A 20740-nucleotide genomic window follows, 5' to 3' on the forward strand; every position below is an offset into this window, starting at 1 on the left:
TGATCAATAACAACAATAATCTGATGGCAATATCTTAAGTGTTATCGTGATTAGCGTTGCGCCAACAACCAGTACCGTATTGTGCAATTTAGTGAGCAATGAATGACAATACCATAATACCACACACAAATGACCTGAAGGGTTTAAAAATATGATGGGTTTTTTTATGCATTAATTCTGTACTATAATGCATTGAACATTAACAACATGACCACTATGACAGTAGCGACACAGTATCATGTTGTAAGAGTTACATTTCCAAAGATAATCAGGCTTGATAGTCAGACAGTTATTCAATACAAATAAGTTTGTTATTGACTTTGACATTTCACAAAGTCAAGCAAATAAAAGTTAGGATTACCGCTTTGACTCTGTCAGCTGAATTTTCCAATCCGTCTGTCCTGGGACAGTAAGCGATGCCCGCTGGTGTTGTCAAAGCCTCAGCACAAATACCAGAGAGGCTAACTGATGTCTTCATTCCTGTCCGTGCTCCAAGATTGCTGGGGAAATTAGTCTTCAGCTCACCCAGCGGGGCAATCCCCTGTCCCTGTCCCTGTCCCTGTCCCTGAGCCTGCGCCTGCGCCTGCAAAGTTCTGAGCAGCATCGGTCGCACCGTAGCAGTGTTAGCTTGCCGTACGCGTCTGTCCTGGGCGGTGCTGCCGGTCAGGCTCTCGGCCTCCCTGAAGAAGCGGTCGTATTTGTCAAGGTAGGGCGGCCTCTCCGGCAGAAGGTAATAGTGAGTGTTACTAACTTTCCGTCCATCACGGACTATGGGGAGGATGCAGGGGGCCTTGTTTACAAAGTCCTTCCCCTGTGCCTGGATCACTTTGGGTGCAGTGTATTTGGGATTTGAAGCAAAGCTGTGCGTAGTAGGCATGAATTTACCTGGAGAGGTGGAGAGGTAGGAGCTGTGTGGGGGGGGGCAGGCGCTTAGGGCAACTGGTATGCTGATGGGGCTGACAGAGTAGACTCTCTGCTGCGGTGAGCCCACCTCCAGGCTTTTGGGGCTGGGAGTCCTGGAGCCAGGCTGCGACAAAGGTTCCCTGGGAGGGATTTGCGGTGGCCGATCCTGCTCCGAGCTTGAAATGTCATTGGTGAGGTCGCCCGGGGTCGGGGACAGAGAGAGGTCCCGGGACCAACGAGCCGAGGAGTAGTCGCCCTTTTTAATTGGTCGAGGGGGAATAGGGACACGAGGGGGGATCTGGGGTTTATTCTCAGCGTGTGCCTGCAGGCTTGAGGCTGAACTCGGGACATTCAGCCTCCTCATGCACTCTTGCTGGAGTTCCTGGAATATTTCTTCAGACTGAGAGAAGGAAGTAGTTGGGCCTTGGCTGTGCTTGCTGGGGAGAAAGAGGTTATCCTCCAGGCATGGTTTGTTTGTAACTCTGGAGACACGGGCCACGCCCCCCGCTTCCTGCCCACAGGGAAGCTCCTCCTCTGGGATGCGAACATTCGTCTGCTCCTGACTGTGCTGTTGCTCCATGCCGTTGATGGAACTCACCTAAGATGAAAACAAAATATCATGAAAACTGCATGAATATGGTTACTATTATTATTCCACTAGTGAAACTCCAAATGATGTGCTGTGCATAACTTTTTTATTTTATTCTTTAACAAGAAGCCCAACGGCAACATTTTCAACAGCCGTTTGCTCCGTAAATCCATAAATATAGTATATCCGAGAATGTCTACTTCTATACTTTTCTGTGACTTCCGGTCTCTCTGTAGCTCTACAATTATGACGCTGACACTTTAAGATCACTTCTCTATGAGAACATCCTGCAATTAAAGTCTTGTTGAAGAAGTCATCTTGGTCACAAAAGTGTCAACAACATGATGAATTTCTAGTTTTCATTTCTAGTTGAAGCAGCAAATTTGATCTACATATCAAAAACGTTTTTTTGGGTTGCTGTTTTTTTGGGGGCCATTCAGCTCCTTTGCAGAGGACCGGAAGTTGTGTGTGCAAAAAAAATGGTTCCAAATATTAAAGAGTGGTAAAAGTAAGCCTTTGATGGGTAAACATTTTGGATTACCACTGAATTTAAAGAGACCCTTATTATTTACATCCAACATGCACTTGGGCAATGGATTGTAGTAACAGGTCCTACCGCACCTCCATATCATCTTCATCTTCATCTTGGGCTACGTCGTCATACGCCGGGGGCGGGGGTAAAGGCCGTGCATTCCAGTCTACTACCGGTGTGGGGTGAAGTGGGCGGGGCAACGACTTGGAGGGACTCTGAGAAGGTGTTCTGTCCAAGAGATTCTCAGCTTTCAAAAACAGCTTTGCAACACTTGGGATTTCAACCGCAGGTGTCGGGGAGGGTGCGGGCGAGGGAAAGTCTTCCCCAAAGTCAATGAGGGAGGCTTCTCTCCCAGTCTTGTCAGTGCCCCGTTTGGAAGACGAGACCCGGGCCGTCGGTCGAAGTTTGACAGAGCCAATTTTCCCGAGTGACAGTCGCTTCAATTCGGCAGATGTCAAGTCCTCATCCTGATACACTGCATCATAACAAGGCTCTGAGGAGGAACGTGCAAAATAATTCATTACTTTTGTGGGACTGAAAGATGGGTTCGCACCACCAAAAAAAAAAAAAAATGCGTGGCACATAGCTGGGGGACTTGATGGCAAGGTTCGGTGAGGGGAAGGGAAGGGAAGGAGACAAACAATGACGTTATGGAATTGGAAATAAAAGTAATGGGAGAGTCATTGCGCAAGAAGAAAACAAGAGAAAAAATACATGAGGTGTTACCTTTGAAGAGTGGAGCTAGAAGGGAACAGAGAGGACAGGAGCAATGGGTGAAGAGCTGCTGAGAGAAAGCAGACTTACTCTTGATTACCACGCTTGGTTGAGGAGGGCGAGGAGGAGGCTCCTCTGGAAACAAAATACAGCCACCGCAGTGCAAGGAACAAGGGGGGGACAGCAAGCACATCAGAAAAGATGCCATTTGAGTTCAAGTCAGGAAATAAAAGGATTTTTCAGAATTTCAAACACAAAGTATATATAGGATAGTCACAAATCAAATCAAATGTAATCATTTTACAGGACATATGGACAGGAACATCAACTTATGAATATGATGGTAGTAAGAGAGCAAAATCTAAATCAAATGAAAGAAAAAACGTTGCCGTTTTCTTTTGGATCCCATTCACACCTTCAGACAATTTAATATCTCCAATTAATCTACCATGCATGTTTTTGTAACGTGTCAGATTAAAGCCAGCGGTAAAGCCACACATGAGTCAACTGCTAAAATAAAACATTGTAAGTATTCAAATGAATGCTATATAGAAAGACTACTGTTGAAGTAGCAACAAAGTAAAAAAAACGACGATAAAGAGAACAAAATGATCATCAGAAAATAAGCGATGGTCACGTTATCATTGACTCACTTTTGGCTCGCCCGGGTAGCTGAGTGGGCCGAGCTGCACTGAGGTCCAAACCGAGAACATCGGGAGGATCCATCGGATTCCCAAGATACAAACTGGGAGGGAGGGAGGGAGGAGGGGGCATAATTAGTTGAGCTCGGGCTAGGCAGTCATGGTCAGAAACTATAATGAAATACTGCCATCTACTGGTAAAAGCCTCACAGTGGGTCTTTTGTGGTCAATTTCCTGCTAATAAAAAGTGCACCCAATAAAAAGTATCTTTCTAGACCTAATTCAAGTGACTTGTTAGCCATAAAACAATAAGAAGTCTTTACTCATCGATCTTGTCAGGGAAGCCCCAGCAGCGATGAGGGTTGGCATCCCCGTGGCCAGTGTGGATGAAGCTGTTCTTGAGTGGTCGGCTGATGTCATGAGCTGACAAACCCGCCACTGAAGTCACCACGTGCCGGGGAAACTCTCCCACTTTGAGGGTGCGTTGGTTTTGACCTCGCCACCAATAGTTCTCGGCTCTGAAATATTTAATGATCAGGGAATTGAAAAGACAAATGATTTTTTTGTATTCAACACCTGAAACCAAAAAAAAAAAGGCTCTCACCTCCCCTCAATGATTGTGATGACATCATCGGTCTGAATCAGGAGCTTATCTTGCTCATCAAAGTCGTGCAGGGCACACATGTCCGTAGGCATGGTCTGAAATACATCCGTGCGCTTCAGACACAAATGCAAACAAGCACCACGGCATATTGAGGCGTCACCTCATGACAGCATCAAAAAGTTCCAAATAATTGACGCTAAAGTTGTGTGGGTTTATCTGTTCGTTATATTGCATATTTATCATCTTCGGAAAGTGACAATATCATTTATTGCTTTAGTTGTGTCTATTTAACTTGGTGACTTAATAGAAATTCATATTTGATTTTATTTCCTGCAAGAATGTTGCTGGCACAGGTCAATGTTCTTTAGGCAAACATTTTAACAGGTATTGCAAAGATTGTCCGCTAGGTGTCATTAAAGATACATTTCAGTAAAGAGAATCAATCCTCAAGCTTGACATTCACGTTAATTTTCTCCGGTATTGTTGAGCGTATCAACCCCCCCGAGAATGCTAAAGCAGTCGCTTCCGAAAAGCGGCCAATTTACCTCAAGTAGGAACTCCCGTAGGGCTACAAAAGCAGGTCTGTCATCTGATTTTTGTGCCCAGCACTGCAACATGACGTTGTAAATATCCTGCGGACAGTCCTCTGGCTTAGGAAGGCGTTCATTTTCTTTGTCAATTTTATGCAGAATCTGGACGAGAAAAAAAAAAAAAACTTGATAAATATACAAATATATTGCAGCATTTAGGATTTGTCTTCTTTTGTTCATATTACAAAAGAAGATGATTTGTTCTGCAAACACATTGACTGCTTAACTGAAATGTTCCTAGATACACATATCTATCTACCTGGCTCCCATTGAGGCCTAACCAAGGCTCCTGGCCTTGTGTGAGCATTTCCCATAGAGTCACACCAAACATCCACGTGTCAGTAGCATGAGAAAAGGTTCTGGTCTTCAGACTCTCAGGGGCGCACCTGTGGCACAGAAAACGTATCTTTTTGAATTATAATATCATATTCAAGTTTATTTGCAAGAACCACACGGGAGACAGTATGCCCTTTGAGCACTTGCAAGTGGAGAAAACGTTTGTCGCTGTGCATACAGCGATGTTGGAACAAAGTCTGACTTGATTCTTGCAAGAGAGTAGTTACTGAGAGAAAACAGAGAATGGATAGGTTTGGTGAACCCCTGGCCTCTGGTCAAATCAGAGCAGGGGGTGTTTTATGACGTTGGGGGAAATAGAACAACTTTGATTGCTTCCTCTGCAGCTGGTCAATCAAGCAGAGGATGCAACCACTTTATTTTACTGCGTTGTGAGAGCAGGACAAGTTTGGTTAATCATTATAGTCTACTTTCAACATACGATCAGAATAATCTATCAACCCTAACAAATAATGTAATGTAATGTAATGTAATGTAATATCCATCCATCCATCCATCCATGATGCAAACTCCACACAGGGAGGGCTGGAGGTGGAATGGAACCCGCACCCTCCTAACTGTATATAATATAATAAAAATAAGATAATATTTGAGTCGAATAAATGGGATCCTTTGCAATCTGAAAGCTCATGAGCTCTGATTATTGCTTTCACTCACCATGCAAAGGGAACCTTGCGGTGTTCCTGCATGATATAATGCTCATGATTGTTGGGTAGTGCCCTCATCAGGCCAAAATCGCCAATCTTCACTCTGTGAGCTGATGCCAGTAAGATGTTCCTGAACAGAAGAGTCACATATTAACTAAGCCCAGAGCTCTGCATCTTGAATGACAACAACTAAAGTTCTACAGTGCTGAGAACATTTCTCTACTCATTGCTATGCAATTATACCGATGATGTATTCTGAAAGTTGTATGCTGCATTAAGTAACAATATTTCAGTAGCTACTAGTAGTGTTTTTTTTTTTTTTCTCTCCTTTCTTTGTTGTAATTTAGAATGTATTGTCCATCAACAGAAAATGAATAGTTTTAACCACGGCATGCCTGTCTGAAATGAGATTTACCATTTCCTCGGACATAATACTAAAGTATGATGCAAAACCAAAAACTAACTTTGAAAATTAGCGGCGCCTATTGAGGTTTTTCAATCGATTCAATCTGGCCAAGAGCACCCAATATACCAGCCAGCAAGTGACTCATTTAGTCTGTGGGCCAAGTCGCCCTGTAATCGTCGACAAATGTCTGGGTGGAGAATTGAGAAGCAAAGTCTATAGCCGTAAAATAACGTCAGATGCCATAAAAACAATTTGGAAGGGAAAATACGAGCAATTGAGTCCAGAGTAGATGAATGCCGCCGAAAAAAGATTTGAAGCCGCACAGCCCGCCCTGCCCTGCCCTGCCTGTTCGAATCAAAATGTTGACTGTACCTGGCTGCCAGATCCCGGTGTATAAAACGCCTCTGCTCCAGATAGGCCATGCCGCAGGCCACCTGCACTGCATACTGACACAGAGTGCGGATCAACACAGGGCCTTGCGGATGGACGGAGCGCAAGCGATCCAGCAGAGAACCGAGCGGCGCCAGCTCAGTCACCTGGCACATGGAGATAGAGAAGAAGAGAAAGTCCGTTGAAAAACTAAACAACAACTAAAGCACATTAGAGAAGGAGCACAGGAGCTTATGTTTATGACAAAGCGGCATGACAAAAACAGGAAGGCTATAAGTAATGACATAGCTCGTAAACTATTTGGCAGTGGAAGGTAGCGAGCGGGGTGTTGAAAAGGCAGAAATGCCAGTGGCTATTTTCGCCCCCCACCCCCGGTTACACTTGCTCTCCTCCCTTCCTGTTTCTCCAGCCTCTCATCACTCTCACACAAAGAAAGGCCTTAAGATGCCGGAGCAGATTAGAAGGAACTGTAAGGTCACGTAGAGTGAGTCCGACATACGCAAGTACACGTGTCGATGTACGTTTGCATGGTCCTGCCTCTGCGAGTGTGATTGATTCTGTGTGCGCACTACCATCTTCATTGGGTGTGTGAGCACCACACCGTAGAGGCGAATGAGGTTCTGGTGATCCAGCGAATGCATGGCGTTGACCTCGCAGATGAAATCCTCCAGAGCGTCGGGCTGGCTGAGCACGTCGGTCTTTAAGCACTTCACAGCTACATTCATCTGCAAAGGAGGACACAAACATAGTTTCCCCCTACGCAAACATTTTGGCGCATGCACAAAGGCTCCTCACCAGCTTGCCTGCAGGAGTCAGCCACTCTCCTCTCTTCACGACGCCAAAAGATCCATCCCCTAGCTTTTCCAGAAGAGTCAGGTCCTTCTCTGAGATGAGGCAGGTCAGAGCCTGTTGCTGCTGGCCATCAAGAGGAACAGCGGGATATGTGGCCAGGACCCCCTCCACTAAGCCCAGCGGAGGTGTGGAAGACAGCTTACGGAAGGAAGAGGTGGGCTGGCCCTGCTGGGGAAAGTCTCCACCATCTGGACGCTTACCGCTGAACACCTAGCGAGGCATTCAGAGAGCAACACGCTCAATCCAAAATCTGCTCAATATAACACTGGCATTGAAATTGTGTGTGTGTGTGCGCGCGCATGTGTGTGTGTGTGTGTGTGTGTGTGTGCGTGTATCTGTGTGTGTGTGTGTGAGATGTGTGTCCACCTTGCTCATCCAGGACTTGCGCTTGCACATTGCTTTCCGCCTCTTCACAGCCTCCCACAGTCTTCTCTGCCCTTTTAAATCAAGAGAAAAAGTATAGAAGTATATCACAGCAATGGAGAAAGACGCAAAAACACAATTGAAAGAATATCTGCAGTTTCCCACCAGGTCGACCCATGCCAATCTTCTCCAGGTCTTCGTTCTTGACGTAGTCGAAATGGGAGAGCCGTGTGACATTGAGGTCGTCCCTGATTCGCAGGAAGTACTGCTGCAGCTGGACTTCTATCAGCAGCTCCAACAGCCAGTCTGTGCCTTCCTCACATTCCATATTGTTGCCCAGTTTCTGAATGAGGAAAGTACGCCTTATATAGTTATATCTTGTCCATAATCTACAATCCTAATATATGAGCCCAAAAAGCATTTCCCATGAGTTATAGGCCTTCACGTCATCCCACGCAGTCAACACGTATGCGTTACTTCACCACACAGGGAAGAAGATGCAACTGTGTTTCCTGCCTGGCCTCGTTGCACAGCCGTGTCAAAACTAAAAGGGCTTGGACAAAAACGACCGGCTGCAATATTGTGATGGGCTGCAATTTGCGCTTATTGTAATAATCTGTTGATTAACGGGTGAGTTGCATTTAAAAACATGTTTGAATCATTTCCATTCCTTTATTCAAAACGAGACACGATTGCAAATGGTCAGTGCAGAAAAGGCACAGACAGTAATTAATTATGACTCAGTTCCTGGTTTGGTCCCTCACATGTCGTTAAATTGAGAACAAAACGTTGAGCGCCGTTTTCCACAGTCACAGCAGATTTTGCAAATGTGTGTTGTGGGAAAACACAAAGCTAATCGGTCTGCTTTCGTGGGAGACTACTGAAATCTGTTGAGGTGAAATTCTGAGCATTTTAACCCTTTTGAATGATCAAAGACGTTCAATCCATTTGATAATTTTGTATTAAGCACGTCTCACACGACACTGTGTGGGGACAAAAAAAAAAAAAAAAAAAAACAAGCACCAGCACATTACCATCAAAACCAACTGTGACTAACGGCGTAAGGAGTTCCGTAGTTTGGGGCTGCTTTGACGCTTCAGGGCCTGGACACACTGTTGTGATTGATGAGAAAATGAATTCCTATGCTTACCAAGACATGAAAGAGTATGCCAATTGGAATTGCTTGCCAATTGAAACTCATCAGAGTGTGATGCAACGTCACAACAGCCCAAACCACATAAATATATGAACAACTGTTGTGCAGTTTTCATCTTCAGTGACACTTCAAAGAACCCTAATCAGGCAAACGTACAACCAGTGAGTCCGCAGATTAAATATAGATCTAGAAAAGCACACTTTAATGACTTCCTAAGGATGTCGACTTCCAGAAGTAGCACGCGTGACAGAATAGCAGTTCTTCTTCCTCATGGTGGTGGAGAAATGTACACATTGACACCAACACCGAAATACAAAAGGCCAAAGTCATGACCCGTATCAGCTAGATTGTGCAAAAACAAGTCTCCAAAAGGACATGAAGGTCCAGCTACATCACTCTTTCCGACTACACGAGCCAAACAAACTTACTCGATATACATGAAAGTGTGCCAGGAAGGGCAATGACTTTGTCAGCTTGTCAAAGCGTCGCATCCTAAATTCCTCAGTCCGTAGAAGTCGAGGAGGCAAAAAATGGTGCTTTGTGGTATCGCCGTGTCCTCCAAAGCATCAGAAGAACCTCTCTGCTCCCATTCCGAGCTTCCCGCCGTCTGAAAGAATGCGTGGACCGACTCCCGAGTTTTGAGGCACACGGCGTCTCTCGAAATCCACAACATTCCATGGCAGGCCAAACCCTCTGAAAGTCCCTTCCACTCACTCATAGAGTCAGGAGAGACATTTCAGTGTGCAAAACTGAGCCAGTGAACCAAAATTTGTAGAAGTTCACAAATGAATCCCTCCTCCTGCCTGTGCCCTCCCTCCCTCCCTCCGTCCCTTTAGGTCTGCGAAAGTCTCTCTCCTTCTCTCTGGCTCGCTCGCAGTATGACTCTGCATGCTACTGTCTGCTTTTTCATTCCGCCATCCAGCGTGGGGCTAAAAATAGGCATTTCTTCTCCCTCGGTCGGTCAATCACCCTACAGTAAGCCAAACAGACTGGAGGTATGCAGCCAGTCAGAGTTTCATCTTTTTTTTCTTCTTTTTTTTTTGTGCAACATATCTCCGAGAAAATAACTCCCTCTTCTGAGATGCAATATTTCCTGCTTCTCATCTTCGAAAAATGTTATCTCTCTCTCTCTCCAATTTGGCTGACTAAAAACAAACGCTTAGCAGCTCCTTCCTAACTGACGCAAAGCTTCTTTCAATCCAATCAATCGATTCAATCCAATCATATAAAGTGGTTAGATTGAGAAAAATATACACGTATATATAGTATGTATAAATTAAAACGTGTTAATTACGCAGAATGAGAATATTTGTCCATTTTCGCACAGTGTTAGTCACCTAAATGTTGAACAGAGATGTACCCAAGTCAAATTCCTTGTTTGGCATGCTCAAACATGGCCAATAAAAATTCTTGAGAATGTGACATGAAAACAACAAAATAGCACCAAAAAAAAAAAAAAAAAAACTAACATGAAGTTGGTTCATCAGGATGCAACGCAAAGACGGTAATACCAAAAAGATTTCTCAGATTTGGTGATAGGCGTGTATAAATTGCCATGACAACACAGCAATCCACCCATTTGGCAGTAACAAAGCAACATGGAGTGTTGCGTTGCGTTGCGTTGTGTGGTGTGGCTCATGGCTGTGATTTACATCCACGGCTTGAATATCAGTGCAAGGAATGCATCACAATGGTGCCAGCTGCCTCATCACTAAGGCGATTGGACCAGTGAGGATTACTTTAATGGTCAGTGTCAATCTGCTGCTGCAAACTAGTGCCACTAGGTGGCAGCAAATCTAACGCCAAAACTACCAACAACAAAAACAATGACAAAGAAATATGCGTCTTATTCCTCGTTAGCTGCAGGTAGTAAACTCAGAGCTAAAAGTCAGGGTTTTGTATTAAGCCATCGGAATCTTCCATCGACTTGCCCTCTGCTCTCTCATCTTTACATGATCAAGTGTCATGGACAATAAAATGCAACTTTATTCATACGGCAACAGCTGCATAATGATGTACCTCTTCATCATCGTCGCTTGGGCAGCGGCAGTCAGATTCTAAAGTCTCCTGCAGCCGCTTGTACTCTGCCGTCTCCCCCATGGCAGCACCTTCACATCGGATTGATATTTGCTTCCACGTCCAGCCAGGCCAGCTCAAGTCCGTCGAAGCCGGCTCAGTCCGCCAACGTCTTCCTTCCGCTTGTCATCCAGTGACCAACATTGACTGCTTTTGCATAGCTTGGACTTTGTTTATATGCTGCGCTGCGATAGTCCCACCTTCATTGTGGTCCTTGTTTTTGGTTGAGTCAGCTTAGACAAAGAGTTCATGGTTCAGTGGTAACGGCTGCGCTCACTGCCCAGGTGCTGGTCTTTGCAATCGCTGATTTGATGGAGCATTCTGGTGAGCTTGGGAAAGGGAGGGAAACGTCTACAAACGCAAAATGGAGCCACAAACTTGGGCTTGGCCGAGCTACAGAATATCTGAAGATGAATAGAAGGTATGCTCCCGGCGCAAATTTGCCGTCGGGGATATGAACTTCCCGGATGGTTCAAAGCTGATCACATTCATCTGGTGCTCATTGTTCCTCCGCCCACACATCGAAATCACTCACTTGGGTCGGTCCTCTTGGCTGGGTTGGAGAGCTGAAGTCAGGAGGCCATGTGTGGCACCGAAAGTTGGAGATCCTAAAGGCTCCATTTCCAGTGTTGCGTCAAACTCATCTTCTTTGACACCGTCCCTCTGGCTTGTCCATTGAAATGTTGAAGTGCTGACGTATGGTCTTCTTTCATATCCAGCAATGCTCCGCTCTCCATTTTTGTCTCCGTGTTCCTGTCATGAGTAACGAGTAATTTTCTGCTTGCCTGATGTACGACGGTCCAGAAAGACGCAAATACAGCCTGGGGCTATTAAATGCCGCTTTGATTTATACAGTCTTCCTGATTGCTCGGCTGATTGATAATCCCATGTTGTTGTTGTTGTCGTCGTCGTCCTCTCTTCCCTCCTCTGAATCGGGACCGCTTTAACCTGATTTCCACACCCCCCGTTGATTTGGTGGGTGGCAGCTTCCTCCATTAGCATGGCAAAATCCCCCCGCCAGAGTCAGCATCGATCCATTTTAGAGGGGGCCAATGGCGGCAAGGCAAGTCACGCATGAGGGAGAAGGAGGCGGGACAAGAGTAACAGGATCGGGAGCCCAGAGTTAATCTTCCATCTGAGAGGGATAAAAAATAAAAACCCTTGCTATGCTGCTTTGTGTGTGCGTGGGTCAAAAACACCTCTCCCACAACCGACCATCTGGGTCTGCACTGAATGAACATCTGGATGTAGATAATAGAATAAAAAAAGTGTCGTGTGTGTGTGTGCATCCAAGTTTGTGTATTTGGATGCTGGGTTTGTCTTTCCCAAGTTATACGAGTTGAAATGACAGCAGGACCCACATGAGACTTATTTGAATGTACATTGGCTATTTATTATTTCCCCTCCTCAAAGTGAGGCCGAATTCCCTGCCTCCCTCCCTCGTGTCTAGTTTTGTTGATGTCCTCAGGCCGGTAATTTACGGTTCGCTGAGCAGCATTAGCTTTTTGCTCCCATTTCATCTCTTGGCTCTGCTTCTCTTTGAGCTAACGTCACATGAGCACCTCACTTTTTTTTCTTTTTTTTTTTTTATAATAAAAAATTAGAAGTACGCAAAACACAAATATTGACAGAATTTGTTGTCTTTGTTTTCTGGCATGCGGTTGAAAACCTACATGGGTGATTGTTATTGGTCAAGCTGTAGCTCAGCCAATCAGATTTGGTTTACATCTGCCTGCATCAGCTACATCATCATTGCATCATTTTGTGACGTACAATCTTATTTCTACATGTACATACGTACACGACGAGCAAGTCGAGTTAGAGACATTGACAGTGTCAGTGCAACTCCATCAAATCACGCACGACACTCTGATGAAGGCGGAAGAAAGCGCCGAAACACGTCAGGTAATGAACTTAAAATAATTTCTTTGATATAAAAGAAACCAGTGAAGTGATTTAAAAAAGGAAAAACAAGATGAACTTAGTACATGTGTACTGCGTGAGGTGCCCTCGTGCTTCAAGAGCTCCGCCATCACAGGTTTGAATGACCTGTCGCTCTGACATCTGCGGTCATGAAATCTTTCAAGAGGTTAGTGCTGAACCACCTGAAGGATGTCACGGGCCCCCTGCTTGACCCCCTCCAGTTTGCCTACCGGGCAAACAGGTCGGTGGATGATGCGGTCAACACGGGACTGCACTACATCCTGCACTACCTGGACTCCCCAGGAACGTACGCCAAGATCCTGTTTGTGGACTTCAGCTCGGCGTTCAACACCATCGCTCCTGACATCCTCCACCTGTCAGTGGATCACCAGCTTCCTGACCAACAGGAGACAGCGTGCGAGGCTGGGGAGCATGACATCTGACACCCGGACCACCGATACTGGCGCCCCTCAGGGGTGCGTCCTCTCCCCACTGCTCTTCTCTCTCTACACCAACGATTTCTCCTCAGGTGACTCTCCTGTGAAGCTATGCAGACGACACCACTCTCATTGGACTGATCCAGGACGGTGATGAGACTGTGTACAGACAGGAGGTGGAGCGGCTGGTCCACTGGTGCGGCCAAAACCACCTGGAGCTGAACCCGCTCAAGACCGTGTTGATGACAGTGGACTTCAGGCGAGACCCTTCACCACTTTCACCCCTCACTATCCGCAGTAATACTATTCTCTCCACAGACACCTTCGAGTTCCTGGAAACCACAATCTCTCGGGACCTGAAATGGACCGGCCACATAGACCCAGCAGAGGCTATACTTCCTTGTTTGGCATGCTCAAACATGGAGAATAAAAACTCTTGAATCTTGACTGTACCCACTAAACCGTAGAGTTTAGTCATTGATTCCAGACTTGACAAACTGTCATTGCGAAACCTGGAAAAAGTCTTGAGGCAAAAATCCTGGGGGCCATCTCCAATGAACCCAACAGCTTCATTTGTCAGGCAACTTGAGCAGAGCCTGTTAAAACATCTAAACGCCTTCTCTTTCCATACGATGGCGCGTCGGAAATGTTATCAGCGCAGCTGCTACGTTGTGAAAAAAGCCCACGCGCAGCTTTTGAAGCAAAGGTGACAAGCAAATGGAAAATGGACCGTTGAATTGAATGATTGAAGTTCAACACCCTAATGATTTCATTTACAATGAAGAGCACAGTATGAGTTGCTGGCAGAGATTTCCACTTCAGCTCCATGCGCCTGCGTACGATGTATGCTACACAATTCTCCGCTCTCACGCTGTCTTTCTAGGAAAGGTTGAGCGTGGGAGGTGTTGGCTTTCCCGTGCCCCTTCAGGCTCAACAGGTGGGATTTAAGCGGCGATCCCAAGCCTGCTAGCCGGCAGGATTAGGGGGACAAATGTATGACCGGAGAGCCCCAAAGCCTCAGCTATGCGTGTTTATGCCAAGGTCGCAGGTGATGAGCTTTGCAAGTCTTCAGGAGATGAAGCTCTCTGCGTTTCACTGCCATCTGGGTGCCTGCATGTTCGTCTATGTCATGCAGAGGGTTGAAATAATAATAAACTCACATCAATTCTTCCCAGTTCAAAATAATCATAATAATAACAAAAATAATAATAAACATCTAACTTACATAATTCAAAAAATGCTTCCCGGTTCCAAAAGCTTTCCTATTGTGTGTCAAACACTATACAGTGGGTGTGTCGTGCGTGTGCAGTGATACGGTGTCATTCACGTCACTACAATATTGCATCATCACTCTTCTTTCCGTGTGTCCGTCCGTGTACACGTTCATGTGGTCAATATGCAATCTGCAACTCCCATGAGGTGAGTGACTGAGCAGAGCAGAAGATAAGAAAGACGACAACACATTGTGGTCTTAAGATTGCACTTTTCAATCAACATACTGGGGCTGCGAAAAAAGTTGAGCAATAATGGAAACTAGTTGATGCGTTTCAAAAAAAATAAAAAGGTTCACATATTTAGTGTAGGAAGAAATTAGTACAGCAGTGGGCGGTATTGTGTGACAGCCGGATCTATGTTCAGGGTTAAAATAACACTGTCTTGCTTCTTACATGACCCCCCCCAAAAAAACACACACGCGGACTCAGGGAGGCTCCCTTTCCTCCTCTGTCTACTCTGTCAGTCTGAGCCCCCAAGGCCCTCCAAGCATTCAGAGACACTCAATGGTACTGCTATTTTAGGAGCTTTCAGTCGACTCCATGATGTCCACATCCGTCCATATTCATCTTTTCCCCATTAGCATGACACTTCTGTGTTTAACTGCAACTTTGTGAAAAGTGAGCTGATTCACACATTTAAAAGAAGCCATTCTGACATGGTGACACAAATAATGTACAATACAGTGTAAAGCATTTTCTTGCCCCAGACAGGCCCACTTAACCAACCTTCTTTGAACTAAGGTCTTGGAGACACAAGCGTTGTGTGAGCATGACCCACAAAGATTGTGACAAAGAAAAGATTCTTACCTGTAATATTAAGGCCCGCAGGTGTCCGCAACAGATGCTGATGTCAGGTTGATGACAAAAGGTCAGACGAACTTAGTCAAGGCCCCCAATCCATTTGCCCAGCTACGAGGCCGCATGGTGATTTCATCTTCATTCATTGGTTAAAAGGAGTCCAGGTGTACATTTCCTGAAAATAAATAGAAAAAAAAGTCTAATATAAACTAAAATATATCACTCATTGTGGACAGATTTTTACAAGAGTAGAACATCTTACTCATATAGAAAAAAAACTGTAAATTGCATTTAACCTAACTATTTAACCCCTGCTACAGTAGAGAGTATACTAGACCTTATAACAAGCAAGCACAAACTGACATCATACACAGCTAAGCAAATGCGCACTGGATTAAATCAATAAAACTAAATTCTAGAAATCAATACCTCATTTTACCTTTTGACATTTACTCGCACTAATGAACGTAAGGGAAATGAGGTTTATTCAAGAACAGACAACAAATCCGGACATTTCAAAAGCGGCCGACAATACCACCTAAATTCCACAAGGTAGTGCCAAAGTAAAACTTTTACCCCTTTTTCACTGTATTCCATAACGTACTATAAAAGTCCAGTCATATGTTTTTGTTGGAAATTTGGGAAAATTTCCTAGTGAGCGTGTGCATACAGAAAGCAAAGCGTCACCCCAACACACGCACACACACACACGCACGCACGCACACACACTTAAATACTCTAAGCACATCGTGACAGAGTGTTGACAAGAGCAGTTATTTGCTCTGCATGACTAGCTGCAGCATAGCCCATAACGCAATTTCCAGTGCTGGATATGAATTGTGTTGACATTGTTCCAATCTAAGTCTGTGGGCTGTGGGCAGAAATGCCAGAGTGATTGTGAATGAATGAATGAATCCATCCGATTCGCACTAACAAACCGGGACCAATACCAAATCAAGTAGACAGATGAGTCAAAAATCCCACGAGCTGTTGAAATACCAAGTTTACTTCTTCACTATGTTTGCTCCACAAATGAAGTCTTTGTGTGAGGGAAAACACACACGGAATTGTGTACGCGTTGACACAGTGCAGAATTGGACACACTCCGTATTTCATGAATAAATACAAATCATCTAGTATTCATGAAGCGAAAATGTCCACATGGACCTTTTACTAACACGAGTGAGTCAAAAGCAGTCAGCTGCAATGTCACATAATAGAGCTCTTTTATGCAACCACGTCAGTGGGCTGAACAGGAAGCAGGTCCTTTATGATTTTAGAGCCTTCCCTGACACGTAAACACGCAAAGAGTTCCAAAACCAAAAGACCAAAAATAAGTCAACAGACAAACCAAAACAGCCACACAAAACACAAATGTAACAGAGTGAATACTGTGCTGATTTGAGTTACAATAGTAAAACATTTTAAATGTCAAAATTCAAAGTTCAGAGTGGAAAAATTCACACTGGTGTCACCAATGACGTTAGAACACGACAAAACCTGCTGCGTAACATTATATACGCCGGTAAGAGTGCCACCGTATAAAGTTTGTAATCCAAAGCTTAAAAATTGAAACAACTCACTTGCCAACAATAGGAAAATGTGATACAGGCAAACAACACAAGTGCCTTTGAAAGTGGATTTAAACGAGCTCAAGAATAATGTGCCTACCTCTCATGTTCTCTTTTATTCTTTCATTGCAGTCACTGCTCCAGTTTTTCCAAATAACCATGACACCTCTCAGCACAAAGGCTCTCATAAAAAAAAAAAAAATAATAATAATAATCTAACAAACACAACTGATTGACAGCTCAGCCTACTACAAACTGTTTAATCTCAAGAGCTAAGAAATGCTGGCATTGATAGCTCAGTTCATATAGAAAAGTGATGGGGGAAAAAAAAAAAAAAAAAAAAGACTGGTGGTCAAAGACGATACACTGTGGGAGACGTGAACATTATCCGCTTTCTGAAAGTCTCGACTGCAGGGAGTCCTGTCGCCTCTATTACTGTTATTTACACCGCCGAGGCAAGCATGTTATCATATAGCAGAAGCACTATAACGGATGACAATTCAATATCCTCATAAGAATGATCTTTTTCAGAATGGCATAAAAATGACTACGAAAAGTAATACGGCAGAGCCTTTTTGGAATTAATGTTCATTGTCGCTTCGTTTTTGACAGAATACAGCATTTCCATCTTAGCATTTCCGAGTAACGTCGGTGGCATGTTTTATCGTTATTAAGTTTCACCACAGGAATGTTTTCAAGTCACTTTGAAATGCAGTCAAATGTTTGCTTCGTGCAGGAAGGAAGTGCAACTCTGCGGTCTTTTTTTTTTTTTTTTTACCTCAATTAAGAAGTTGCACGAGTTGACCCGACTACACAGCTGATTAGGAGCAAAACATGAAGCAATATTTGATCCTTTCAAATCAGAGAAGTCTGTGAAAATTGATGGTGCTGTTGAATTTTTGCTAATAAAAGTGTTTGACTTGCGTAACATCACATTATACACCGGGACTTTTGTGACTGATGGTTATTCAGTAGATGGTTGCTGATAAGAGACAGGATGACAAGCAGATTAGCGTTTCCTAACACTTGGCCCATAGGAACGACTGAAAATGTTTAATAAAAAAAAAAGGTGTGTTTTGGATCGTATGACAATGGCTCTCAACCAGTGACGAGCAGTCTTCATACTCTTCAGAATTTGAAACAAGGCACGGGTGAATTTACTGAAACCATCCCGTGACAAGCAAATGAAGGCTGAGGCTGTCCATCTCTAATCAAATCAAGCCTCAGTGAGGAAATTGAGAAAAATGACTGACTTGGTGCCAGTGATTGTGCTTAACTACCTTTACGTCCCATGATGGCCAGTATTGGCTGTCTCATTTCAGTAACTAATGGAATGTCCTATAAATGACAAAAACTGGAATGGTGGAAACAGTTTTGCACCATTTTGCCACAGTTCCCTCAAAACGGAGCCAAAAATCAATTCCACAACATTGGGGCGTCATCAATTTGTTGTTCATCAAACGGATACAGCAACAGACCAAGATATGAGAATAAAGTGGAATTTGCCCTGTCAGAAGACAGTGAGGCAATTGGATTTTACAGTTTAACCATACCAATAAAAATGACCATTACGTGCAAATGGATTATAGAATGCAAGGAAACAATGATAAAAGCGTCGTTATTACTTTGACTGATAACGACGGGACATTACGTCAGCTTGAAGACGTGAAAATGATGTGTGTGATTTACAATAGCAAGGCTGAGCAGAGCTGAGCTGAGCTGAGCTGAGGTGAGGGGAAGGAAGGAAGGAAGGAAGGAAGGAAGGAAGGAAGGAAGGAAGGAAGGAAGGAAGGAAGGAAGGAAGGAAGGAAGGAAGGAAGGAAGGAAGGAAGGAAGGAAGGAAGGAAGGAAGGAAGGAAGGAAGGAAGGAAGGAAGGAAGGAAGGAAGGAAGGAAGGAAGGAAGGAAGGAAGGAAGGAGAGCGCTTTGTTCTATGGCCCTCAGGCATTGTATTTGATAGGGTCACATCAGGAAGTCATAGCTAATGGATTTAGTTACAACAAGCAGGAACAAGAAAACATCCCAAAGGCCAAACTGCATGTCCTCTTTCTAGGTAAAAAGCGGTGGAACAGAATTAAACAGTTTAGTTTTGTATTTTCAGACACAACAAGAGCAACATGATACGTAAATATATACCATATTTGAACACCAGACTAGATCCTTGCTTAAATGTGCAAGATCACTCCTGCCACCAAGCCTACTTGGAGTTTTTTACTTGGAACGACCCAGGCTGATTTTTTTCATGGGATTTCTGAAACTCAAGTTTTGCATTAACTCTGCAACGGAGTATTTGAATATTAGATTAATCTCACTATTATTTTATTGATTGTTAATCATATTTAAATACATGTTTTAATTTTTACACCTTTAATTAAAAACAACACCTCATTTAAAATTGACAGCGTCAAAAGCAAATTAATTATGACTCACTTACTGGTTTGGTCTATGACATGAGTAAAAAAAAATGGTGATCATTGTTTTGTTGCTCTAAGAAATTGGTGAAATTCTAATGAAAACCATTTCAACGACGAATTCACGGTTAAACAATGAACGCGACAATCCGCCAGTTCGTATTATTTGATGCATCTCAAGTTGACCCGTCGAAACATACACATACATGCGTACAACTCGCTTGCATGGGATTCATTTGTTTCAGCATGCACATCACCCAAAGAAGATTTCATGCTCCGGTTGATCCCGCTCTTGCAACTCTTAATTGCTTTCTTCAAACTCATTTGAAAAGTTACTTCAATATACAAGTGTGCCAGATTGTAAAAGTGTGCCAAAGTGCCGTCGTCGACTTATTTCACAACTCAGTATACGGACAGCACCGCTCGCTCACTCACCTACCTACCTACCTATCTACCTGTTGGCGATTGGCGCCTTTAAGTCCCCTAAACTTCAGGTGGGGTTCTTACAAAGTAAAGCTGCAGCGCGTTGCGGGACTAATCAATTGCCAATTGTGTAAACACGTTTAATGCCAGTTGATAATTGAGACGCGTGCACGTACCTGTCAATCTCGCTCGCTCGCTCGGCTCGTGTCACTTGTCAGACCCTGTTCCGGCGTGCCTGACAGCCCGCCCGGCACGCCTGCTGCATACAAACTGACGACGACTGAGGCGGCATTGGAACGCTTTCAGCGCTCAGACAATGCTCGAATATATTCGCTGCTCAATATGTAGAATTGTTCTGCTGTTCGAAATGAGAGTCGTGTTCCAAAAAGACAAGAGTTTCAGCGGCGGGCGTCTCTTCTGAGGCGTCTTTGTGCTGTTCAAAGATCGTCCTTAAATGGCGAGAGGTTCCACACCGCCAGGGATTTATGAACCTGAATTCAGTGCCCAATATGACATTTCAACATTTCTTTTCAACGTACGCATTATGTCAACATTTCATAGCAAATGCAAATCACACCGACCTCTTATTGTTTTATCTTGTATTATTTAAGCGTTGTTTGTAACCGGAACCAAGTGAGACGTCAAGTATCTGTGTACCTTACTTCTGATCTGCATTCACGCTTTGGTCCTACTCTTAAAGGAACATGGCAGTTTCCCTTTCGGGTTCTACTGAATGCAGCTCATTTAGCCATCGTGTGATCGATCGTACGTTAACTTTGGATATTTCATTTGTATTTATTCTTGTGCTTTTATTTCATGAGAAACGTGCGCGGTGTGAAAGTGGAGTTTGACTAAATTTGTCAGCAAAAAAATGAGTGGCTGTCCAAGAATCTAAAATAAGCCTAGTTTGTTTTTTCTCTCTTTTGCTATAATTTCTGTGAATAGTGCTAATAATGCTAAAACTGGGCTTCCTTTCCACGTTCAAAACCATGGACGACTGGCTGTCTCCAGTTCACTTAACGATTACGCTACATTTTCCCCATCCATTTTCAATGGCGATTATCCCTGCGAGGTCGCGCGTCAATCA

At 44.1% G+C, this 20740-nt stretch overlaps 1 protein-coding gene across 5 annotated transcripts in view; it reads right to left on the reverse strand.

Moving 5' to 3' along the window:
• The window catches only part of tnk2b (tyrosine kinase, non-receptor, 2b), a 45335-nt gene extending 25229 nt beyond the window's left edge, over positions 1-20106 (reverse strand). Inside the window, exons 1-16 of one of the 5 annotated variants that reach the window (XR_007487004.2) lie at positions 19830-20106; positions 15259-15424; positions 7751-7928; positions 7589-7659; positions 7166-7432; positions 6943-7095; positions 6353-6516; positions 5585-5704; positions 4833-4959; positions 4529-4675; positions 3984-4078; positions 3703-3897; positions 3392-3483; positions 2751-2873; positions 2114-2517; positions 362-1501 (exon numbers count right to left, since the gene is read on the reverse strand). Coding sequence is in view for 1 of the 5 variants with exons in the window: in XM_049746559.2 (XP_049602516.1) it covers positions 362-1501; positions 2114-2517; positions 2751-2873; positions 3392-3483; positions 3703-3897; positions 3984-4078; positions 4529-4675; positions 4833-4959; positions 5585-5704; positions 6353-6516; positions 6943-7095; positions 7166-7432; positions 7589-7659; positions 7751-7928; positions 10761-10841 (3357 nt within the window). In the remaining 4 variants the exon portion in view is untranslated. Of the gene's footprint in view, positions 1-361; positions 1502-2113; positions 2518-2750; positions 2874-3391; positions 3484-3702; positions 3898-3983; positions 4079-4528; positions 4676-4832; positions 4960-5584; positions 5705-6352; positions 6517-6942; positions 7096-7165; positions 7433-7588; positions 7660-7750; positions 7929-9169; positions 9553-10760; positions 12218-15258; positions 15425-19829 lie in introns of those variants that run through there. The other 4 variants (XR_011085577.1, XM_049746559.2, XR_007487005.2 and 1 more) reach the window with 4 other exon arrangements.
• Positions 20107-20740: the final 634 nt, after the last annotated feature.

This window comes from Syngnathus scovelli, chromosome 17 (assembly GCF_024217435.2).
Source record: "Syngnathus scovelli strain Florida chromosome 17, RoL_Ssco_1.2, whole genome shotgun sequence".
NCBI classification, from domain to species: Eukaryota; Metazoa; Chordata; class Actinopteri; order Syngnathiformes; family Syngnathidae; genus Syngnathus; species Syngnathus scovelli.